A 25,944-nucleotide genomic window follows, 5' to 3' on the forward strand; every position below is an offset into this window, starting at 1 on the left:
TGTCCTGGAAGTGAGTTTAGATTAACTTTGCTCAAGCTATTCACAGAATAATTCCTACAAGGTATGTTTTGACCATATCTTTATGGTAGAATAAGTTGGCTTTGTTGTTTCCCATTATCGTTTTGACCTAACTCTGAAAATGACTTGCTTAAGGGTTGCTAGGTTCATGGTGTGTCATCTAAAAGTATCTTTGGTAACACTGAACTGTACATCTCTGGATTAAATGTAGGGTATAAGAACTGCTCTATTCTTATATTTCTGCTATCTAAAAGGAGAGCAATATAATCATATAATCAAGTAGTGTGTACCTTCACTGTGAAAACTTACATTCGCTGTTTGATTTATTGATCTACATGATCTGATTTTGGAATTACTATACTTCATCTTTGAGTGATAACGCATACTATTGTGAATCATGAACTTTCTTTGGTGTGTATGTTGGATTGAGGCTGTGAGAATATCCACTTCCATGTCAGAGTAGGATGGTAAGAATTATTGTGTAATGAGACCATAAGTTTGTTGATCCCCCCAATTTAAAACCGCTGTTTTATATGATCAGATTTCATTCACTAATTAGCCTGGTTATTAATATCCCCTAGATGATTGTAAACTGACCCTATGATCTCTTTAAACTCTATTGATTCCTACATTGTTTCTCACGTCTTTTACTCTAGACAGAGAAAATTTGTGGTAGTCTTTTGAAAAGCTGCAGTAAACAAGGGCTTCCTTAAAGAGTTCTTACTGGTGTTTCTGATGAGCACAATATATGTCTGTTTAAGAATATCTTCTGGCTGCATATGTTGGTTCATGCCTGTAATCCCAGTTCTTCGAGAAGCCGAGATGGGGGGCTCACTTGTGGCCAGAAGTTCCAGACCAGCCTGGGCAATATTGTGAGACCTTGTCTCTACATAAATAAGCAATGAGTTGGGCATAGTGGCATGTGCCTGTAGTCCCAGCTACTCAGGAAGCTGAGGTGGAAGGATCACTTGAGTGCAGGAGTTCAAGGTTATAGCAAGCTATGATTGTGCCACTGTACTCTAGCCTCAAAGGCAGAGTGAGACCCCGTCTTTAAAAAACCAAACAAGCAAAAAAATCTTCCAAAAGGCATTCTCGTCAGTGGTAAAATCTGTTTTGTTTTTTCACCTTCAATTCCTTATTCCAAATACAATTCTGAAACCCAGAAACGTTGCTGTGACCTCTTAGTGTTTAAATAAATATTACTTCTGTAGCTAAGTGTTTTAATTGAAAACCAGAAACCAATAATTCTTGTTCCAAAAGTATAACATCTTAATTAGTATAAAAGATCTTCATCCAGGTGTGGTGTGCTGTCATTATTTTTGCTAACCTGCTATCCCGGTTGTAATTCTCTCACAAGAGTAAAACTGCCTGTGAAGAACTGTCAGCTGAATTTCAGCCTCTGGAGTGCAGTGGCGTGATCTTGGCTCACTACATCCTCCACCTCCTGGGTTCAAGTGATTGTCCCACCTCAGCCTACTGAGTAGCTGGGACTACAGGTGCACACCACCACACCTGCATAATTTTTATTTTTAGTAGAGATGGGTTTTGCTGGTTTCAAACTCCTGGCCTCAGGTGATCTGCCTGCCCCAGCCTCCCGCTGAGATTACAGGCATGAGCCACCATACCTGGTCTCCATATAAATTTTAGATTCAGCTTTTTAAATTCCATAAAGTGTCCTATGGGTATTTTGTTGTATTGAAACTATAGATTGGTTTAAAGAGAATCTACATCCTAATGTCTTTCACATTATGTTAGAGTTTTATGGCGATGGTTGTTTGTTCACACACTAATATCTCTTTCAATGGAGTGTGAGGCTCTCCAGGGCACAGACTTTCTCAGAATCTCGCACAGGCCAAGCATGTAATGAGACACTCCATGAAAGCTTGTTTTGCTGAATTGAAATTATTTTACTTGAATCCTCAGTCTTTTTTACTTCTCTTAATATCTTTGTGGGATTCTTTCTAGACCAGTATGTAAGTACCAAGGAATCGTGGATGGCAGATTACTGTAAAGATGAGAAGGAAATAGAGTCAACTAAATCAGAAGACTGGATGGGCTCTTCGGTGGATCCTCCATGTTTTGGACAAAGTAAGACTTTTTACTACACATGTCTAACTAAATCACTTTTGACCTACAAAGCAGTGCTTCAGTGAGAAGTTCAAATGGAACCATCATTCTGCATGGAAAAACCCACAGGAAATTCTGACTATCTTCTATAGTTCTGTTTTAGTCTTTGCAGGAGACAGTTTTCTGGAATGAACTACTGAACTTATAAATGTGGGCTCTAATTCCACCTTTGCAGGGGAGAAAAGATCTGCAACGTGTAATTCCTAAATCCTGGTAATACTGCATATGAGCTGGTGCACCTGAGAATGCACCAGGATCAGCTGTGGTCTGTGTTTTACTCTGTATAACACTGGTTTTCTAATTGACTGGATTTTTTGGACTGGATTTTAAAAATCATCTTTTTTGGTCTTCTAAATCTAGAGATAGAGGGTTTGGACATATTCTTGAAAAGATGGTGAGCAGGAGCCCATGTGGAAAATGTTGTTAAAAAGGGAGCCCTGTGCTGTTTATAAAGTATAAAAGAATTGAATGCCCTGCCTCTTGAAGAAAGAGGAGTCAGCTTGCTCTCTGTTGATGATGCTTTCTTTCCTTATTTAATGCCTCACCAGCTCTGTTTTCCTCAGAGCTGGGGAGATGGTGATGGACAACTGCATGGTCGTAGTTGTTCCACAAGCCATTGTCATCCAAATTCAGCTCAGCTCCAGCTCTTTCAATGTGGTTTCTTCGGGGAGTCTTGGCTGGACTTCACATAGCTCATGAATACTTAAATATTCCATCTGGTCTGCAAACGTGTCATGGGAAGATGGGTGTTCTTAGTGGATGAAGTAATTGTACTAGTTCATCTCTCCTCAGGGTGTATAAGTGGACTTTCTGTCTGCCTTGTATTTTTAGAAAGAGACACAAAGAAACGTCAGCTGTGCTTGTTCTCTGTTTTCCCAGGCTGTTGCTTCTGAGTCTCAAGGTCATTGCTTAGGAGCCAGGGCTTTTCAGATTGTCAGCTTTGATTTTGGCTCCTCCTCCAACCTTCCCAATTTGTGTGTCAAGAAAATGTAACATAGTCTACCCAGAAGACTCTAAGTAATCTTTGTAATATGTCCAAGAGAGTGTGTTTCTAAAACATTATTCATGCCGGGGCATCTTCAATTCAGAGTCAAACTCCAGCAAGGGCTGGTCTGCACTATTCTGATGAAAGATTTTCTTGTCCCTGTCTTTCTTCTTTCGTTCCTCTCTCCCTGCCTCCCTTTTTTCTTCCTTTTTAAAATTTTTGTCCCTCTTTCTTTCTCTATAGTTAAATAGCTTCCTCGTCTATATTAAATGCTAGTGCTGAGTTAAAGCTTCATTTTTATTTACTTAAAGATTTTTATGGATATTTAGGCTTATAAAAGTGTAATATATCTTTTTAATCAGATATAACTTGAATATATGTAAATTTCCAAACCTCTTTTCTCATTGGAAATTCCTGGATGGTAGTATAGCACATTCCAGGATTGTATTCTTTTAGCAGGCCTAGTAAAATGATCGTTGGGAATTTATTTTGAAAGCAAGTAGGTTTCAACCTTGTTGAACTAATCAGAAACTTTCAGGTCTTATTCAAAAATAGTTAATCATATTTCCCCAAAAGTTATGCTTTTTATTCAGACCAGCCTTAAAATGAGCCCTTGGAATAGCCCTTAACATGAAATTTAGCCTAAGGTACCTGCTGATTTCTCACTGTTTTCTTTATCAGGGGAAAGAAAATATCAGCCTCACTTTGACAAAGCTGTTGGCTTTGTTAGTCGGGGCTGAGATTTTGCAGGTAAACCTGGACAGTGTGGCACTTCATTGAATTCATTAGTTTTGTATTCCAAGGACGTTTTATGAAAATATCAAATATTCTGGAAACTTCCATGTTTGATTTAGAATTTAAATAAACACTATGAGACAACTCCTTGGTAGAGATTGTTTAAATTTGGAATACATACTGACTCTTCCCTGAATTTTTGAGATCCCCTGAGACTGGCATTTTGCTGCTGTGTTTTCCCAGTTGGAATGGAGCAACCTCCACTAAAATCTGTAGTGACTGATTTTTGTAACTTTTTTATACCATTTAAGAACATGAAAGCTTTAAATTAAAAATCTTCAAAAGGGGTTGTCATTCTGTTCAAGAGAATGTTCAATACATATTCTTCTAGTTCAGAAAAAAAAAAGGAGCATGCTACTTTGATCCAGCCTCCACAATAAAAACTAGCATAAAAATATATTCACTGTGTCAGGTTCATCCTTAGCTCTTAGTAATCACTGATGGGAATGATCCTGTACTTGCATGATGATTGCTATTTTTGTAATGCTCTCTATTTGTGCTTATGGTCTAGAAGTGAGTCTTCTTACTTCACTGTATTTATTCTTAGCCTCTAACTTTGTCTCTCCTGTCTACCAGGCCTCCCCCTTGTCTACCTTAGAACTAGGAGTACAGCCAGTCTGACTAACCTAGAGCACCAGATCTATGCTAGAGGTACAGTATAGCCAAGCGAGGGCTTGCTTTATTTTTCTGTTTTAAGAACTGTCTTGTACATATATACATATATATATATTTTTTTTTAATGAGTGGGAGCTGACTGGGGATATTCCATGTTGTGAGTACTTTAGTAATGGGAAAGAACATTTCCAACTGATGAACAGAGAGGTGCTTTATGTCAGCTGATTCTTATATTGTTTCTCTTCCATCTCCCTTAACTTCAGTGGAAATGGAACAAAGTCCACAGTGTATAATGCAGAAATATGTTAATACAATATCAATTAGAGGTGCTTTCTCATATTGAAAAGCAAGTGGATGGAGGGACACTGTGCTCATCAAGCAGTGGTGCCACATGTCTTAAGTTTATGAAATACCCACCGAAGATTCTCATGGGGCTCTGGAATAGGCACTGTAATAATAAGGATACCACTAAAAAACATTTCTCAGTAAATAATTGCTTAGACACAAACCTCAGTTTCTTTGGATGTGAATGTTTGTGTTTAGGAGATAAAGAAAATGTTCTTTATTTCTATCTCTGACCCTGGAAAGTTTCTTGAGAAATTCACTGGTAAGTGAATATGGTAGAAAACACCATAAACATGGAGGAATTGGAGTCCCGAAGTGTCCATGTTTTGTTTTAGGGAGTGCAAGTTTAATCTGAATGATTTATGTGTGTACATGGCAAATTCCAGATCATGCGTCATGGTTTTTTTTTTTTTTTAATAAAAAAAGCCCATAGGAACTCCCTCTACCAGGAATACAGAACAGGGATGTCCATACACATGGGGCATTGCCATGGGTTTTTTTCTGGACAATTTTATCAGGATGAATGTTTGAGGGAGGGCTCACGAAGAAAGCCCAGAGCTGAATCTTCATTTCTTCATGTATTTCTGCTTCTAAGCTTTCTATATGTTACTTAATCTTGGAGGCTTAGCCAAGCATTATTCCTGTTTAGCTGATAAGTACAGTGAGGCTCAGAGATACTGTGTGATTTGCCTTTATTCACTTGACCAGCTGGTAGCAAATCTAGGACTTTAATCTGTTTCTTACGATTTACAAACCAGTTCCTTTCTGATGGACCGAGCTGCTTATATAGCATGACAACCTACGCTGTTTATAATGGCAAAATTACCGTGTGAAATAAGTCCAAAAGGGTAGAAATTTCCTTAGCTGGAGCTGTTTGAAGCTGAACTTGGATGTGAGTAGCTTTAGATTCTCTCTCAGCCCATGAAGAAATTGGGTTTGGTCACTAGAGGCAGATTTTCTGAGGCCACTAGGGAATAATGTTCTCTTTGATGGACTTGGGAAATTTTGTATCTGGTGCTGTGCCAAAGGCAAGTACATAGTTTATTTGGACCCTGGTGCAGGAGATGTCAGATTTGTTGCATGATGTTGAGTTTGGATTCACGTGCATGCTGTGTATTTTTATTCTCAGAGAAATAGGCATGCTGTGTATTTTTATCCTCAGAGAAATGGGTTATTGAAGCCTGTGCTGTTATGTCTAATCAATGCAAGAAGCTTGGAGACCTAAGCACTGTGCCTACTCATGCTATTTAACTCCAAAGCAGTGTACTTGTGAATATATTTGTATGGATTTGCAGCACTTTATTCTGTATAACAAACTGATCAAAGCCATCTGCCACCTGTTCTTTTAAAATCTAATTTGCAAATGGAAACTTACAGTCTGGCTCACAGTGGGATATGAAAGCACATCTGGCTTCTTTTTCTCCTGGGTCCTTTATCTACTGTAATAAAAGCAGCTCTCTCATTGCACTCATAGAAGAGGGAGGTGCCTTTCAAAGTGCCACAATAAATACCGTTTACCCTGCAGACAGCTCTTAAATTTTTTACTCCCCCTCTGCTCTTGTCAGCAGCCTTACAGCTACTCCTTAATTTTCTACTTGATGAGCACTAATTTTTTTTTTTAAAGCAAACTTTGGGAACTAAGTAAGTCCTTTGGGGTGAGAAAGGGACATATTCCTAGGGGAGATTATCTTTAGAAGTGTTTGGGGTATCTCTAAATGACTGACCACAAAACTGTGGGAACACACTAGAGACTGCTCATTTATTTAGCAGATTACTGTATCTTAGACTGCCCGAACCATTGTTATTATCAACATAGAACTTGCCTTGGCCCGAAGTTGCTTGATTTGCTTTGTTTACAGTACTAACCTCTAAAAAGTTTAAAAGATATAAGGGGAAAAAGGAAGTGATTGCTTTTTAAAAGGCAGTGATAATTACCGTCTATTATGATACAGTCCCATGCCTCAGTCTGGAGGTTTCAGAAGGCAAGACATGTTGCAGTTTGTCTTCTCGATTTTGTTGGCAGAAAATGTCCTGTAGGATGAATGCAATTTTGCTCTAGTGTTCTCTGCAGTTAGCATTTGCAGCCTCCTCTAGATGTCATTTTCTCCCAGCTGCAGAGCATATGGGTCACGGTCTTTCTCAGGCTGTCTTCATACTTTAATGCTAGACACACAATAAGATTGAGCCACACTTCCCATTTTTTTTGTTAGTTGTGTATGCATGTTGTGAATATGTCAACCAGGAGGCTTTCTCACACTGGTTTGCTGCTGCTGCTTCCCTATTTGTATGGCCAGTGGAGAAGACAGGCCCTTGGTTAGAAGAGCTGCTGCCCCTCCTTTTGGCACCCTGTGTTTCATGCGGAACCACACAGCATGGGCAGTGGTGCCTGCAGAGGGATCTGTCTCCCAAGGCAGCTGGGGCACCAGAAAGCCTGCTTTGGTTTCTTACAACGTTTGTAGTCAGGTCAGAGCTCTCCAGAATTTGGTTACTTACAGTTTTGTGCTGATTGTTGTTTCTTTCCACTTTCCCTGATTAGAGGCTCTTTTGTGCACTGAAGCCATATTTTATGTTCCTTTTATAGCTTCCATGGTACTGGTATCTGTGTTTAAAAAATGAGCTCACAATTTTGTTTGGAAAGCTTTGAGATAGTATACTTCTGACTTTCCAGGGAGACAAAAACGACCATTAATAGAAGAGAATAGGAAAGAATGTTTTTTATTTTGTTACAAAATGTATACTATGACTTAGGGTAACTTATATAAAGGGAGGAAGTAAAGGCTTTTTGGACAAAGTTTAAGTACATATGATATATCTTGCTACAGTTTAGGTTACCTACTTAGAATATAGTTTTTGGGAGTAATGGGGAGGTCCATTTTTATTTCTTTTGTGATTCCCACCAAGTTAGGTCCTGATGCCTTCTTCGGAGAGATAAAGCCTGTCAGAGTTGTGGAAGAATTGGGGGCTGGGAATAGTCAGGCAGGGACCAAATTACCCCATAGCAGCCAGCAAATACATGGAGCTTCCATTTGTCCTGTTCCTTCTCTCTTGCTTCCACCTTCAGCCCCTTTGCACAAGAGACAACTTTGGGCACTGTCTCCAGGTAGGGGGCGGGTCCCTGCCATGCAGATAGAGGCATCTGCTAATAGTCTCCTTCTGTTTGTCGTAGCAGAGGTGAAGACCCCTAAGCGCCGGCAGCCATTTGTCCCCTTTGCGCTGAGGAATCACACGGGGTGCACTTTGTGGTTTGCCACCCTGACCACCACACCCACCAGGTAAGCAGTCAGTTTATTTTACCCCGAGTTATCTCTGTCACCAAAGCCTTCTTGTATCAGCCCAGTAGAGCAAGGTGGGCCCCTTCTTGAGGCTCTTGAGATGATATTTGAATGAATAACTTACTGTCTTGCTGAGATTTATGATGGAAGTTCTGGTTTTATAGAGAATCTGTAGTCAGAGAAGTAGGTCCTGAGTCTGAAATAGTTTAATTATGATCTTGATCTTGTTTAAAAGCCAAGCAAATTAAGGATGTGAGTAGGAAGTGTGAAAAAGCCATTCCGTCTTTTCTCCTTAATCTCTGCCTTCTTTCCTGTTTTAAAGAAGCTGTGTACGGTTATTACACTAAATGTTTTGCCGTTTTCCTCCAAGACTGCTTTGAAAACATCCCCATCCTCCCTCTGTCCCTATAGGACTCTTTCATATCTAAAACGCACTTCACCCCAGATGGAATTGGGTGGAGTTTGGAGAACAAAGGAGACTTTACCTAAGCCAGGCGAGAACCTTTTCTAACTTTCTGCCCCTTTAGATCTTGGCTCAGCCTGCCAAGTACATGGCGATCATTCCAGCTTAGGTCAGGAAGTACATGGCATAAGTAACAGAATCAGTTGATTTAAAATCACATTTCTCCAGCCTCCCCCAAGTATGAGACTGCTCTAGAAGAGAAGCTTTTTTGTTTAATAGTCTAGGTCTGTTAAATTCTAACTAGTCACTTAAATGCTGCTTGAAAAATTCATGCCTTAATTCACATGTACCAGATGCTACTGCTTGAGGTAAGTGACTACAGAGTGACAGCTTTCAGCTATTTCTAAAATTTCAAAGAAGTTGTGATTCAGCCGAAGATAGCTATAGTTAGCGACCCTCAGGGTCATTCCTTGTAGCTAGGTCATGCAGCCTTTTATTGCTGGGGGTTGAGTTCTGAGAAGGTTCTGCTCCTCAGCATGGGGCTCCTGTGAGAGGGAGCTGGGAAGAAAGAGGGACAAGCTGGTGTCATCTGATTTGGTTCCAGGGCTGCATTGTCTCACAGTGGGAGTCCAGGGGTAGTTCCAGAAGGGAATGGAACATTTCTCGATGATGCTCACAATGTTAGTGAATGGCGAGAAGTCCTCACAGGTGAAGAGATTCCCTTTGAATTTGAAGCAAGAGGAAAGTTAAGACACAGGTAAAGTATGGTTTATTCTTTTCTCTAAAAAATAAAAAGTGAATGTAAGTGAGGGTCCCTAATGTTTTGCCTTTTCACTGTCCTTATTACTGATTTTACTTTATTTGTTTATTTTTGAGACAGGGTCTTGCTCTGTTGCCCAGGCTAGAGTACAATAGCACAATCTCGGCTCACTGCAACCTCTGCCTCCTGGGTTCAGGCAACTCTCCCGCCTCAGCCTCCCAAGTAGCTGGGATTACAGGGATGCTCCACCACACCTGACTAATTTTTGTTTTTTTAGTAGAGATGGGATTTCCCTATGTTGCCCAGGCTGGTCTCGAACTCCTGACCTGAAGTGATCCTCCTTGGCCTCCCTAAGTACTGGGATTACAGGTGTGAGCCACCCCACCTGGCCCCTTACTAATGATTTTAATGTCTTCTTTTTAAAAGGTATTTAGAAAATCAGTGTTTCCTTTTATTTTTTATTTTATTTTTATAGAGACGAGGTCTCACTGTGTCACCCAGCCTGGTCTCAAACTCCTGGGCTCAAGCAGTTTTCTCACCTTCGCCTCCCAAAATGCTGGGATTACAGGTGTGAGCCACCGCACCTGGCCTCCTTTTAAAAAATAAAGACTTTGTAGCTATCTTGGAAATATGTATCTTTCCATTAAATTAAATAAATTTAATAAGTCTTTTCACTTATTTCACATGTGAGGTGATAACCTGTGTGTTTTCACATAATTTGGTGGAAACACAGACAGATCATAACACTCAAGTTCATTGCATCTTGGCCTGATTGTCGTGGTGGGTTGGTGACATGGTATTCTTAAAAGGTTCTCAAAGCATGTTGATTTCAATTTTAATTTACATATATGCTGCATAGTACTTTTAGCAAGCAGATAGTTTCAGGAAGCAGAGCTAATAATAAGACAAATTTTCATTCTAAAAAAATTGATCTGGGGAGACTGCTAGCTGTTACATTCCTGAAGTAGCCAGACTCAAAATGGTATGAATGTGAAAAAAAGGTTCTATCTGGTTACTGAGAGATCATAAAATAAAGTGTCTATTATTTACAAATATTTTTCTGTGTGCAGGCTATTCAGTGGATATGAATAGGTTAAGACAGCATTTGAACAGGTTAAGATTTAGTATTTGAGCCTCATGCTTGTTTTCAGGCTCAGCTGAATTGGAAGAGATTGGCTTTGGCTTTCTGTAATTGTGCTTTTGTGGTGCTTTCAGTTATTGAATGTAAACCTGCTCGAGCTGAGCAGGTTTCCTTTTGCATAGCTTTGGTACCCGCACACATTATTTCCAAGAACCCGTGGGACTCCCGGGGTTTTATAGGAAAAAATAACCACAATGCTGGACACACGTGTACTTGGAAGCCACGTGAGAGTTTCCAGGTATGAGCAGTGGGCATTTTCCTGTCAGTCCATGTAGTTCTTGGAGAAGTTAACTACAGAACTGTTGGGAACATTTCTTATTAAGCCTAGCCTCTGTCATATCAGAAAGACTTTGACCTCTTTGTCATTTCTGTTTTTGTTTACATGTTTTGCAACCCATTTCACGTCCCACTATTCTGCTTGAATTCTTCAAAATAAATGCCTTTTCTGGCTTTTTCCCTCTTTGGCACACTACACCCAACTCCATGCCTCCCTCCCGCCTTCCCGTCAGCCTTAAATCCAGTTCCCCGTTTCACTTCTGGCTTGAATTAGGCAAAATCTAAAATAGAATTAAATGTGCAATTTCCTCCTGTTCCTCCTGTTCTGCCCACTGCCTTCTGCTCCAGTTTTAGTCGAACACAGGAGCCCTGACGTGAGGGCTGTGCCTCTCCTGCCCTGCCTGCAGTCACGCAGGGCTGGAGCCAAACAACCGTGTGTGGTTCTGAGAGAAGTGGGATTTCAACAAAGGAACCAGGAATAAGAATTTTTTGTGCATTTCCAAGAGTATGATTATATGATTAAATTGCTAGTGCATTTTTCCTACCTCAGTGACATCAGTATAGAGGTTGGGATAAGGGTTGGTGGGGAAAGAAAGCCCAGGTCTTTCCGTATGTTTAATAGAGATGTTTTATCTTCGTAAAGACTATGCTTTACCTGAAAGTGTATAGGATTTGTGTGGCTTGTGCAATGGAGGATAAATGTCACTCTTAATCAAATTTTATAGATCTTGCAGTTTGTGTTGTAAGTGTAAAACCCAGTTAAACCATGCTCCTGATTTCTCTTGGATTAGGTAATCTCCAAAAGGTTTCGCCAACTGGGTTTTTGCATCATTATATACTAAATCAGATTTGTGTCTTTGCGTCTACTTTTTATCCCTTCTGAAGATTGTGCTTAGTATCTTTTTCTGTTTTCTGCCTGACAGACACACCCATGACCTCCGGATTCATCAACTGCAAGTGAGAGTAAATGGCTGGGAGCAAGTGAGCCCAGTGTCTGTGGACAAAGTCGGGACCTTTTTTCGATATGCAGCACCAGATAAAAATTTATCTTCCTCTACGGTGTGTGGCTGTCAGGAAGGCAGATGGTTAAGCCTGTAATGAGCTTACTCTAGTGAAACTTTCTTGTTCTTTCTTTCCCCTAATTCTAGGAAGATTAAGATCATATTAGGTCAGTCATAGCCATTGGTAATCAATATGTAGATAAGCCAGACAATGGTTAGTTTCAGTAGAAAAACAAGATTTAAAGTCAGCAGTAACATTTCCTCACCTGTGCAGATCCATTTCATGCTAGCTGACTGGCAGTTTGTTAGTCTGCTGAACCTGAGTCTTGGCTTTATTTCATCAAGTGTAATGCTTTCCATATACACTGTCTTTTTAATATTTCTTATAATGCAGCACCTTGATCCTTTTAGCTCTGTGTCTCCAAGTCTTTCCCTGTGGCACAAGAGAGATGTCCACTGTCATTTATTTTCTGATCACACATGCTCTCATACACCCTTCCCCTAATTTCATCCCTGCCGGTAGTCCTAGTGATTGGAGGAACAGCTCAGGAAATGATGCAGGTAGCATCCCTGACTTGTACATGCAAATGGAGGCTGACATCCTGGCTGGCAGAGCTGCCATAGGTGCTCTTGCCCCATCCTCAGTCATACTTCATAGGATACTAGCACTTATTTTTGGGTAGCCAGTGGTGAGGTGGAAATGCAGATTTGCAGAGATAATGCACCTTTCTTTATGAAAAATATTCTTAGAGAACACTGTTGCACAAGTGTTCATTTTTACTGTTGCTCTGCGCCCCAGGTTTCTTAGAAAAAAAACAAAAATAAAACCTTTTCAGAATCACTTTTCAGCCTAAGTTTATGTCTGGTAATGAAAGGACCAATTCCCTCTTAGGTACCTTTCCTACTGCACTGATGTGTTGGTGAGAAATTTGGCGTATGTTGAAAGGTTATAAAATGAATATTATTTTTTCCGTATCTTTAATAGGAGATGTTTTATCTTCGTAAAGACTATGCTTTACCTGAAAGTATTTACAAACGCCACCCGTTCAAGCAAATTATGTAGTCATTGAATTTAATGATGCCAATGATCTTAAATCTGTGCTGACAGTAACTTTTGGAATCTTTCTCAGATTGGCAGTCCAAGCAGCAGAACAAATATTATACATCCCCAGGTTTATGTAAGTATGATTTTCCTGTTGTTATTGTGTTTATTGAGTACATACACTGCACCTGAACCACATGGATGTGTATCTCTTAAGGATCAGAGGACTTTATGACATATATGTCATTTAACTTATCTCTGCCCTTTTCTATTAATGATACCCTTCCTTTTCCAAAAACTTGCAAGAAAATGTTTTCACCTAACTCGGTGTGTGAGACTAAGTATTACAGGGAAGGAGAAGAAAAGGCAAATGTTTGTTCCAAGGTCTCCTTCTCATCCTAAGTTAAAATAGAAATTGGCCGGGCGCGGTGGCTCAAGCCTGTAATCCCAGCGCTTTGGGAGGCTGAGGCGGGTGGATCACGAGGTCAAGAGATCGAGACCATCCTGGTCAACATGGTGAAACCCCGTCTCTACTAAAAATACATTGGCTTTGACTATTGGGGCCTTATTAGCTGGGCATAGTGGCGCATGCCTGTAATCCCAGCTACTCAGGAGGCTGAGGCAGGAGAATTGCCTGAACCCAGGAGGCGGAGGTTGTGGTGAGCTGAGATCGGGCCATTACACTCCAGCCTGGGTAACAAGAGCGAAACTCCATCTCAAAAAAAAAAAAAAAAAAGAAATTAATTCTGATATGGCCATATATATTTCATAGGTTTGAGTCCAAAGATCATGAAAGTAAATAAGAAGGAAAAGTAGCATTTATTTCCTATTTGACTTTTGAAACATCATCACAAGATGACATTAACAAACTTATTGCAGGCTTTTATTTATAATTTCTCCTCCCTGAAGATTGTAGGTTTTGAAATGTAAAATTTCAGGTAGGCCTGAAGGCCTACCTTGTTTCAATTGTTTGAAACAATTGTTTGAAATAACAGTATCAAGATTTCAAGCAATTCTTATTGGCTTTGACTATTGGGGCCTTATTAGGATTGGGTCACTGGAAGCTTGAGCTTCGATGATGATTTATGCCTAGGATTGTGTCCCTCTAAAAACACCCTAGAAAATTGTAGTTTGCCTTTTCATTTGGACTTCCTAGAAGTCTTGGTTCAAAACATGCAGCTCTTCATTTTATTGTTTTTTGGGTTGACTTTAACATGCTGTTTGTCTTAATAAGAAAGTTGGCAGAATGAAAAGCTTGAGTGACATGCCATTTGTTTCTCTAGTAAAAAGCATTGTTAATATGTTGGACACTCGTTCTAACAGTAATACTTTCAGAAACTTTTTCTTTGGTGTACCTAACATGGGATTTTCTACTTTTAAGAAAATTTCCTGTCACATGGTATTAGCACAAAATGTGTGTTGAATGTGTGAATGAACATATGGAAAAATAACGTAATGGCTGTAACCCAAGACCAAAAATAAATAATTTCCTTTCATTATGTTGAGTTTCTGAACCCTGGTGTCCTTTATGAACGAGCCATTATTGAACAGAACCTGGAAGGTTATTGTGAAGAAAGAAAAGTGTGTTTTTAAAGTTCTTTAAAATACAGACGTTGGTTTTTATGTAGGCATGTCAACAAATAGTATATGGACCTTAGAAACAAAGAAGTTATTCTTTGTTCCCATGAAAGGCACACCAATACAGACAATTCTTTTACACTTTCTGGATTTTACAAAGACAAATGTTAATCTCAGAAGACTTCCTTCTGTTTTTCTGTATTTGGGCAGTACTCAACCCATTGTTTGGATATTAATCTAGGAGGAAAATAACACAGAAGGTAAATCATTTACTATTTTGCAAAGTCCTACCTCATTGTTTTTTATTTTAATTGCATTGGATGCTCTTTATTTAATTCCCTGCCAGTAGAGTAGAAGACACGCCTTTTTCAGTTTTCTTATAAGGAACTTGGGGGCTTTATGAATCAAGGATAATTTCCAGCAGATACTTTCTTACCAAATTACAGGAAGTTTGGAAAATTGGAAAGGTTATTATCACAGTCTCAGGTGAATGTTTTTTGTAATGTTTCTAGAGGCTTAGGATTGATTTTTCTTAGTGACACACTTTGTGATATCACATCTGAGTGGATTACTTATTTTTGTAGAACTTTTTAGAGTTAATGTTTTTAATATTGTAAATGTATAGGATGTTTACTTCCTTTAAAGCCAAATGGCTTTAGGATTTTATGACTGATTTCACTGCAGAGCTGTAGTAGTAATAAGATGCTTTTAAGTTAGACGTTCTGATCGATATTATTATATTTTGTATGTTTTTTCAGAACCATAATTATTTTGTCTTTATCTGTCTTTCACAGTTCTCTTCACTCCCACCAGTGCGGGTGGTCTTTGCAGTGACTATGGAAGGCAGTGCGCGGAAGGTGATCACTGTCCAGTCAGCCCTCATTGTGAGGAACAGACTTGAGACGCCAATGGAACTAAGACTGGATAGCCCGTCAGCTCCAGACAGTATGTTTTCATTGTCTAGAATGTAGTAAATGCTGATAAATATTTCTTGATTGTTGTCAAGTGTCTTTTTCCCCAGTGGTGTCTTCCCCAGCAGTCAGTATATATGGTCTGTCTTCTTTTGTCCTGAGATGGTCAGTCTTTGGGGTGGAGGACCATTGCCTGAAAGTGCTAACCCTTATTTCTGTGGCAGAGCCAGTGGTGCTTCCTGCTGTCATGCCAGGGGATTCGTTTGCGGTGCCTTTACACCTCACTTCTTGGCGGCTACAGGCTCGGCCCAAAGGATTGGGTGTATTTTTCTGTAAGGCTCCTATTCATTGGACCAATGTAGTGAAGACTGCAGAGATTAGTAGCAGTAAACGAGAATGCCACTCTATGGACACAGAAAAAAGCCAGTTTTTCAGGTATGTAGCACCACTACAGTGGCATGTCACTTTTGCTTTTTTTTTTTTCTTTGGGAATGACTTTATTATCGTTCTTTCTCTAAAGACCCTTAGAGATTCAGTTATCCTTATTTAAACTCAAGAGTTCTTATTCCTTGAGTTTTTAAGTTTGGGTTCATGAGAACTCAAGTGCTAACTCTTGGTGGAGTCTGGGGAGGCTTACTTATATGGGAGAGACAACCAACTCACACACTATTTACACAAGAGAGGGCACATGGAGAGGGGAAGGAAAACAAACAGAAAATAACGAGTTCTCATTCCAAAATTGGAAAACAAAATCCTGGGGTTTGGAGTTTCTTGAACGAGAGATTTCAAAATAATTTGAAGGTTTATGTACCTAACACTGACTTTCTTGAGAACATTGACAAAATTGCCTAACCATTTAAACTCCTGTTTTCCCATCATACAAGAGTAAGTTACTAGATTCAACATTGGAAAAAATACTGGATTGCTTTTGTTCTACCCTCACAAATTTAGACTTCAAACTTATTTAAAGAGGATTAGCTTTAGTTTCTTTTATAGTGAAGGCAGACATTGATTTGATTTAGAGAAGAGATACAAGAATAGTGTAAAGAATTCCAGCGCATTCCTTACCCAGATCTGTGAATTGTTAACAGACTAAAGGAAGAAATACATAAAATATGTAACTGAAGTTGGTAGATTTGAACACTTCCATTTCAGTAATTTATAGAGGAAAAAAATGAATACATATGTAAAAGATTTGAACCATGTTATCAATGAGCTTGTTCTAATAGATATTTATAGAATACTTTACCCAGAAACTCCAAATTATACGTTCATTTCGAGTATGTCTGGAACACTCATCAAGAGAGAGCATCTCTTGGGCCATAACGCGAAGATCAATAAATGTTAAAGAATTGAAACCATACAGAATATATTTCCTGATTACAATAGAAGTAAACTAGGAATCAACAGCAGTAAGATACCTAATAAATCCCCAACTATTTGGACATTAAACAGTATATTTCTAAATAACCCATGAGTCAAATAAGAGAAATCACAACGGAAATTAGAAAATATTTTGAATTGAATGATAATAAAAGGCAGACATGTTAAAATATGTGGGATGCAGCAAAAGCAGTTCTGAGTGGGGGAAGTTACAGTTTGTAAATCCTCATATTAGAAAGTGGGGAAGATCATTTGGTTAAGATTCAATTAATTTTAAAAAAGAAAAGAAAATGAAGAAACCATAAAATCACTGATGTAATCTTCTACTTTCAGAAGTTAAAGAAGAGCAAATTCAAAACAAAGAAATAGGAAAAGGAGACAATAAAAATGTGGCTGGAAATCAGTGAACTAGAAAATAGAAAATCAACAATGTCAAAATTGTCATCAATTTGATAAACTTCTAGCAAGACTTGCTCAAAGAGAAAAGACAGAAAATGCAAATTATCAATATAAGGAATGAAAAAATGAGGCATTATTACAGATCCTATAGACATAAAAAGGATGAAAAGGCGATAAGACCAATGTTATGCCAATACATTCCACATGTAAATGTGAAAAATGCAAGTTAACAAAACTGACACAAAGAAGAAATAGAAAATCCAGATAGCCCAGTACCTAAATTAAAGTATCTAAATTAAAAGAACTTTAACTCTTAGAAAAGCCTTTGTCCACAAAGAACAATGTAGGCCCATATAACATTACTAGTGAATTTGACTAGATGTTTAAGGAAGAAATAATAACAGTTTTACACAAGATCTTTCAGAAAATAGTAGAGGAAAGAACAATTCCTAACTCATTTTATGAGGCCAACATATCCCTGATACCAAAACCTGTTATATCTACTATGTAAAAACTTTGAGCCCATGTTCCCCATGAAGAGACGCAAATATCATTATCAAAAAAAAAATTATTTCATTGTATTTTATTTTTTTGAGATGTAGTTTCACTCTTGTCACCCAGGCTGGAGTGCAAGGATGCAATCTCAGTTCACTGAAACCTCTGCCTCCTGGGTTCAAGCAATTCTCCTGCCTCAGCCTCCTGAGTCGCTGGGATTACAGGCGCCCACCACCACTCCCAGATAATTTTTGTATTTTTAGTAGAGACAAGGTTTTACCATGTTGGCCAGGCTGGTCTTGAACTCCTGACCTCAGGCAATACACCTACCTTTAGCCTCCCAAAGTGCTGGGATTATAGGCCTGAGCCACCGTGCCTGACCACATTTTTTTAAAAATTGAGACAGAGTCTTGCTGTGTTGCCCAGGCTGCAGTGCAGTGGTGTGATCTTGGCTCACTGCAACCTCCACCTCCTGGGTTCAAGTGATTCTCCTGCCTCAGCCTCCTGAGTAGCTGGGATTACTGCCACTGTGACTGGCTAATTTTTCTATTTTTAGTAGAGATGGGATTTCACCTTGTTGGCCAGACTGGTTTTGAACTCCCTCAAACTCCTGACCTCAAAAAGTCCATCCACCTTGGCCTCCCACAGTGCTGGGATTACAGGTGTAAGCCACTGCACCCAGCCCTTTATCAGAATAATAATATTATGAAATGCAATTCAACAAGTGGTTTATCCCAGAAATTTAACATTAGCTTAATATTTGAAAATCAGTAAATGTAACTCATCATATTAAGAGACTAAAAGAGAGTTGGGCACATTGGCTCACGCCTGTAATCTCAGCACTTTGGGAGGCCGAGGTGGGCAGCTCACCTGAGGTCAGGAGTTTGAGACCAGCCTGGCCAATATGGTAAAACCCCATCTATACTAAAAATACAAAAATTAGTTGGGTGTGGTGGTATGCACCTGTAATCCCAGCTACTTGGGAGGCTTAGGCAGGAGAATCGCTTAAACCCAGGAGGTGGAGGTTGCAGTGAGCCGAGATGCCACTGCACTCCAGCCTGGGCAACAGGGCGAGATTCTGTCTCAAAACAATAGAAAAGGAGTAGACAGGCCACAGAATTGGAAAAATATATATATCTGACAAAGGATTTTTACATAACATACATGAAGAACTTCCTACAGATCAACAATAAAAACAGCTTAATAAAAAGAATAGACAAAAGACTTGAACTGACAACTTACAGAAGAAAATATACAGCCAATAGATAAATGAGGAGATGCTCAGTGTGATTATTCACTCAGGAAATGCACACAGTGGGTAATGTTTTACTCTCACTGAAGTGGCTGACATAAAAAAGAATGATAACACCAAATGTTGTCAAAGATGTGGAGCCACTGGAACTCTCATAAGTAGTTAGGAGGAGTCTAAAGTGGTATAATTGCTTTGGAGAAATGTGTGGCAGTTTCTTATAAAAGTTAAGGACTGGCCAGGCACAGTGGCTCACACCAGTAATCCCAGCACTTTGGGAGGACAAGGCCAGGGGATCACCTGAGGTCAGAAGTTCAAGACCAGCCTAACCAACATGGTGAAACCCTGTCTCTACTAAAAATACAAAAAGTCAGCCAGACATCGTGGCTTATGCCTGTAATCTCAGCTACTCACGAGGCTGAGGCAGGAGAATGGTTTGAAGCCAGGAGGCAGAGGTTGTAGCAAGCCAAGATAGCACCATTGCACTCCAGCCTGGGCAACAAGAGCAAAACTCAGTCTCAAAAAAAAAAACCAAAACAAAACATTAAGGCCCCGGTAAGGCCACTTCGGGGTATTTATCTAAAATGCATGAAAAAATATATATCCAAAAAAATACTTGTACAAGAATGTTCATTTAACCCTAAACAGGAAAAAAAAAAATCGGCTATCAACAGGATAATGAATAAATTAACAGCAATTTATTCTTACCATGGCATAGTACTAGGAAATGAAAAATAATCAAATAGGTTGCATAAAACAACATGCTGAATCTTGTTGAGACTTTAAGTTTGAAAAGCCAGAAAAAAGAGTAGTACATACTGCATGATTCCACTTTTATGCTGTTCCATAACAGACACAACTGATCTATAGTGATAAAGATTAGAAAGTGGTTCCCTGAGCCGGGTGCGGTGGCTCAGTCCTGTAATCCCAGCACTTTGGGAGGCTGAGGCTGGTGGATCACAAGGTCAAGAGATTGAGATCATCCTGGCCAAAATGGTGAAACCCCATCTCTACTAAAAATGCAAAAATTAGCTGGGCGTGGTGGCGTGCGCCTGTAGTCCTAGCTACTCGGGAGGCTGAGGCAGGAGAAATGCTTGAACCTGAGAGGCAGAGGTTGCAGTGAGCCGAGATCATGCCACTGCACTCCAGCCTGGCGTCTGGTCACAGAGTAAGACTCTGTCTCAAAAAAAAAAAAGAAAAGAAAAGAAAAGAAAATGGTTCCCTGAATGGTGAAGGAGAATGTTGGCTGGAAAAGGCCATCAGGGAACTTTGTGGCGTGAGAGAAGTATTCAGTCATTTATTTTGGATGGTGGTTATAGAGGTGTGTAGAATTGTCAGAATTCTCATCAAACTGAACATTTGAAATCTATACTTATTATTGTATATTATATCTTAATAAATGTATTGAATTGTAAACTGCAAATAATTACTCATTGAACCATTTTAATGTTATTCTTTCTTATACTTAGATAAGGAGAAAAAAAATTAAGTTCTTCATTCAGTCTGATGATTTTCCCGCTATTTTATTTTCATAGGTTTTGTGTGGCTATAAAGAAAGAGAATTATCCAGATTATATGCCCTCAAACATATTTTCTGACAGCGCAAAACAGATTTTCAGACAGCCTGGGCACACCATATATCTCCTGCCAACCGTGGTAGTCTGCAACTTGCTACCCTGTGAACTTGATTTTTATGTTAAAGGAATGCCAATTAATGGGACACTGAAACCTGGCAAGGAGGCAGCCCTCCACACAGCTGATACATCCCAGAACATTGAACTAGGTAAGGATTTAGTCAAATGATCATTTGTCATAATTCTGTGAAAATATCAGTGAGTATTTTGTGATTATTTGGTAAGCATCTTGGAGAAATTGGGGCACGTGTAATATCTCAGTAAGCCAGCTCAAAGGAATTCATGCAGTTAAAAAAAAATAACCTTTAGCTGGAGGTAGCAGCACACACCTGTCATCCCAGCTTCTCAGGAGGCTAAGGCGGGAGGATTGCTTGAGTCTAGGAGTTTGAGGCTTCGGTGGGTTATGCTCGTGCCACTGCCGCCAGCCTGAGCAACATAGTAAGACCTTGCCTCTTAAAAAAAAAAAAAAAAACTATAAAAAATGACAAGAAAATAACAAACCAAAAGGTTTACAGAGGAAGCACTCAACAGAGCCTTTTTTCTTATATTGCTCACATGACGTATGATTGTAGGAAGTCATTTCATCTTTTTTATTGTTGTTGTTGTTGAGACAGAGTCTTGCTCTGTCGCCTAGGCTGGAGTGCAGTGGCACGATCTCGACTCACTGCAACCTCCGGCTCCTGGGTTGAAGCGATTCTCCTGCCTCAGTCTCCTGAGTAGCTGGGATTACAGACACAGGCCATTACGCCTGTCTAATTTTTGTATTTTTAGTAGAGACAGGGTTTCAACATGTTGGTCAGGCTGGTCTCGAATTCCTGACCTCATAATTTGCCTGCCTCAGCCTCCCAAAGTGCTGGGATTACAGGTGTGAGCCACTGCACCTGTCCATCATTGCATCTTTTTAAACTATGCTTTTCCCAAGCAAAATCTTATGCTTCTTCTCTTTTTAGTGAAAAGATAAATGTTTGCTAAGCACTCACTTTATTCCAGGCACAGCTGGGCTTTTTCATACATGTAATCTCATGTAATCCTTACAGAAGTAGTTATTTGCCCCATTTTACTGATGAAGAGATGGGGGTTTGGAATGCATCAAGTAATTTTCGGTTGTAAGGATTGATAAAAAGGAAAACTTCAGCCAAATCAAATCAGTTTAATTGAGCAATGAATGATTAGCAAATTGGGCAGCCCCCAGAATCACAGCAGATTCAGAGACTCCAGGGATGCCTCATGATGAGAACAAATTTATAGACAAAAAAGGAAGTGACATACAGAAATCAGAGGTGAGGTACAGAAACAGCTGGATTGGTTACAGTTTGGTGTTTGCCTTATTTGAACACTTTGAACATTCAGCATTGTATGAGTGGGTTGAAGTATAGCCACTGGGATTGGCCAAGACTCAGCTATTGTTACAGCGACATACTCCTAAATCAGGTCTTCACTCTTGTCTACCTATTAAGTTAGGTTGCAGTTCATCCACAAGGACTCATATAGAAGTACAGAGTCCTCAGGCCATATTTAGTTTGCTTTAACAGGGTGAATGAAGTCAAAGTAGAGAATTACCATATTTGCAACACTTAAAGAGGAATGGTGATTATAGTTAACAATATTGTATGATGTATTTTATAATAGCTAGAAGAGAGGATTTTAAATGTTGTTAACTACAAAGAAATGCTGAATGTTTGAGGTGATGAAAATGCCAACTACCCTGATTTGATCATTTCACAATGTATGTATGTATTGAGACATCTCACCGTACCCCCAAAATACGTACAATTATTATTATATGTTGATTAAAAATTTAATTACCTCCGCCTCCCGGGTTCAAGCAATTCCCCTGCCTCAGCCTCCTGAGCAGCTGGGATTACAGGTTCCCGCTACCACACCCAGCTAATTTTTGTATTTTTAGTAGAGATGGGGTTTCACCATGTTGGCCAGGCTGGTCTCGAACCCCTAACCTCAGGTGATCCACCCTCCTTGGCCTCCCAAAGTGTTAGGATTACAGGCATGAGCCACTGCACCCAGCCAAAAATAATTTTTTTACAAAGCAAAGAGATACTTTTGGAATTTGAGCAGAAAATTGTTCCTTTAAGACTACTATACACAGGTGGAAGTAATAATAACTTAGATGTTTATGATTTTACAGTTTTGTAAGTGCTTTTGCTATATTATTTCATGTTATCTCCATTTTACAGATGGAGGACCTGAAACTCGTTGAACTTTAGCTATATGTCTGTCCCACAGTGACAAGATTACATTGCAATTACCATATAACCCTTGAACTTAATTCAGAAAAGTAGTGCAGTGCTATTCATTCTAAATAAAATAGGTCTTTGGCATATAAGAGGTTAGTTTTCTCATATATTTCTTCAAGTACTTATTAAGCCCCTGTACAAAATAGAAATGTCTGCCTATCCCATCACCGTGTAAACACCTAGCACTGCTTTTTCTCAGCATTCTGCATTCCACAGCTTCTCACTTTTCATAACAGTTATCTACATTGTGCACCTGGGTCCCAGAGAGTTTAAATAACTTATTCCACATGATGAAGGTAGTAAGGACAGACTGGAGTTTTGAAGCCAGTCACTTTGGCTGCAGAACTGTGCCTCTTACCCTGCACTTGAGTTCCTATGTTTCAGGCACCTAGCACAGAGCCTGAAGTATAGCAAACTCCTAAGAATCATCACTATTATTGTTAGTTTTCTGATATTCTAATCCTTTTGATTATGCAGTTTAGACTTCCTAGCATGACTTCCAGGCCATCTGGTATGCTTATATTGATTCTTACCCCAGCTAGTGGGAAAGAGCCATTCTTTTTTCTTTTCTTTTTTTTAAATTGCATTTTAGTTTTTGGGATACATGTGAAGAACATGCAGGATTTCTGCACAGGTACACACATGGCAGTGTGATTTGCTGCCTTCCTCCCCTTCACCTATATCTGGCATTTCTCCCCATGCTATCTCTCCCTAACTCCCCACGCCCCACTGTCCTTTCCCTGTTTCCCCCCAACAGACCCCAGTGTGTGATGCTCCCCTCCCTGTGTCCATGTGTTCTCATTGTTCAACACCTGCCTATGAGTGAGAACATGCGGTGTTTGATTTTCTGTTCTTGTGTCAGTTTGCTGAGAATGATGGTTTCCAGGTTCATCCATGTCTCTACAAAGGACATGAACTCATCGTTTTTGATGGCTGCATAATATTCCATGGTGTATATATGCCACATTTTCCCTGTCCAGTCTGTCATCGATGGACATTTGGGTTGGTTCCAGGTCTTTGCTATTGTAAACTGTGCTGCAATGAACATTTGTGTGCAGGTGTCCTTATAGTAGAACGATTTTTTATAATCCTTTGAATATATACCCAGTAATGGGATTGTTGGGTCAAATGGAATTTCCATTTCTGGGTCCTTGAGGAATTACCACACTGTCTTCCACAATGGTTGAACTCCCACCAACAGTGTAAAAGTGTTCCTATTTCCCCACATCCTCTCCAGCATCTGTTGTCTCCAGATTTTTTTAATGATCATCATTCTAACTGGAGTGACATGGTATCTCAATGTAGTTTTGATTTGCATTTCTCTAATGACCAGTGATGATGAGCATTTTTTCATATGTTTGTTGGCCTCATGTGTGTCTTCTTTTGTAAAGTGTCTGTTCATATCCTTCACCCACTTTTGAATGGGCTTGTTTTTTTCTTGTAAATCTGTTTTAGTTCTTTGTAAATTCTGGGTATCAGCACTTTGTCAGATGGGTAGACTGCAAAAATTTTTTCCCATTCCGTTGGTTGCCAATTCACTCTAATGGCTGTTTCTTTTGCTGTGCAGAAGCTGTGGATTTTGATTAGGTCCCATTTGTATATTTTGGCTTTTGTTGCCAATGCTTTTGGTGTTTTGGTCATGAAGTCCTTGCCTACGCCTATGTCCTGAATGGTTTTGCCTAGATTTTCTTCTAGGGTTTTTATGGTGTTAGGTCTTATGTTTAAGTCTTTAATCCATCTGGAGTTAATTTTAGTGTAAGGTGTCAGGAAGGAGTCCAGTTTCTGCTTTCTGCACATGGCTAACCAGTTTTCCCAACCCCATTTATTAAGCAGGGAATCCTTTCCCCATTGCTTGTTTTTATCAGGTTTGTCAAAGATCAGATGGTTGTAGATATGTTGTGTTGCCTCCGAGGCTCTGTTCTGTTTCATTGGTCTATATCTCTGGAAAGAGCCATTCTAATGAAGATTTTTACCGGTTAGATACTTAGTTACTGGTTTTTTGAAAAGGAATCCAATTGACATTTGCTGTAAGCTATTTTAAGAAACTAAAGTGAGAACTCTGTAAGTTAATAGTTTGTATCTTCTTTAGGGGTATCACTGGAGAATTTCCCTCTCTGTAAAGAATTGCTCATTCCACCTGGAACCCAAAACTATATGGTGAGAATGCGACTCTATGACGTCAACCGTCGGCAGCTAAACCTCACCATCCGGATTGTGTGTCGAGCAGAAGGATCCTTAAAGATCTTCATTTCTGCTCCATATTGGCTGATTAACAAAACAGGTATATACAGGGGCTGCTCAAGTAGGTCTTTGGCGTTAGTCATGGGAATTCAGATTTATTTGCTTAGCTAACTAAATGGAGCCAATGCAAATAGATTACTTCAACAGTCTGAGCTGCTGAAACATTTCTGCTTCCATCATAAATGCTTAATCATGCTCAAAACTGTCCTTTTAGACAAGGAACTGAGCCTACTAAATAGATTCAGTTTTCACTCTTTTCCCCCTTGATGATTTTATTCATACACATCTGCATCTCTTTCAGATAGACTGGGTGGTATTGATGTAAACTTTTCTCCTTCTTCATAAAGGATTGCCGCTGATCTTCAGACAGGACAATGCCAAGACAGATGCTGCAGGCCAGTTTGAGGAGCATGAGCTGGCCCGGAGCCTGAGTCCTCTCTTATTCTGCTATGCTGACAAAGAGCAGCCAAACCTGTGAGTACAATTATTTATGGGAAGGGGAAATAAGCTCCCAGGGAAGGGAAGAAATTAGTAAAGGCCATAATATATCCGTGTAAGTAGAAATATACTATAGATAACAATCCTGACTTGGCAGGGGAATAGAACCATGACCTAATGGGATTTTTGGGGATCTAATTTCTGTGTTATTTGATACTGAAAATAAACCATTTGGTTGGTTTATAATGAAAGCTAGTTTTATTTTACATGCATTGAAGTAGATTTCCTATTCATAACTCTGCCAATGAAGAGAAAGCCACGTGTTCTCCTTCTCTTCTCTGCAGTTTCTCTTCCTCTGTAAACTTTTAGCACAGGCACAGGAGCTGGCCTCAGAATGGACGTAGACTGGTTCCTTGGTAAAGCCATCAGCCTCATAATCCAATCCAGGATTTGTATAACATTTTGAAATTTGTCCCTTTTACCCTCAAAGTAAAATATGCCATTTTAAGTTCTCAAAGAACTCATTGCATGTTTAAAAGCAGGGACAAAAAACAACTGTGAGGATTAGATGACATGTGCTTTTA

The 25,944-nt window shown here is 39.4% G+C and overlaps 1 protein-coding gene across 13 annotated transcripts in view; it reads left to right on the forward strand.

Annotated features, from left to right (window-relative positions):
- VPS13D (vacuolar protein sorting 13 homolog D) overlaps nt 1-25,944 on the forward strand; it is a 315,484-nt gene that overhangs the window by 126,162 nt on the left and 163,378 nt on the right. For 7 of the 13 annotated variants that reach the window (XR_013519796.1, XR_013519795.1, XR_013519794.1 and 4 more), the window contains 11 exons: nt 1,984-2,106; nt 4,502-4,576; nt 8,052-8,157; nt 9,165-9,317; nt 11,661-11,796; nt 12,869-12,916; nt 15,153-15,303; nt 15,494-15,704; nt 20,331-20,578; nt 24,771-24,962; nt 25,270-25,396. Coding sequence is in view for 10 of the 13 variants with exons in the window: in XM_035307776.3 (XP_035163667.3) it covers nt 1,984-2,106; nt 4,502-4,576; nt 8,052-8,157; nt 9,165-9,317; nt 11,661-11,796; nt 12,869-12,916; nt 15,153-15,303; nt 15,494-15,704; nt 20,331-20,578; nt 24,771-24,962; nt 25,270-25,396 (1,570 nt within the window). In the remaining 3 variants the exon portion in view is untranslated. The remainder of the gene's footprint in view (nt 1-1,983; nt 2,107-4,501; nt 4,577-8,051; nt 8,158-9,164; nt 9,318-11,660; nt 11,797-12,868; nt 12,917-15,152; nt 15,304-15,493; nt 15,705-20,330; nt 20,579-24,770; nt 24,963-25,269; nt 25,397-25,944) is intronic. The other 6 variants (XM_035307777.3, XM_009000420.6, XM_035307778.3 and 3 more) reach the window with 3 other exon arrangements.

Source organism: Callithrix jacchus, chromosome 7, assembly GCF_049354715.1.
Source record: "Callithrix jacchus isolate 240 chromosome 7, calJac240_pri, whole genome shotgun sequence".
Lineage (NCBI taxonomy): Eukaryota > Metazoa > Chordata > Mammalia > Primates > Cebidae > Callithrix > Callithrix jacchus.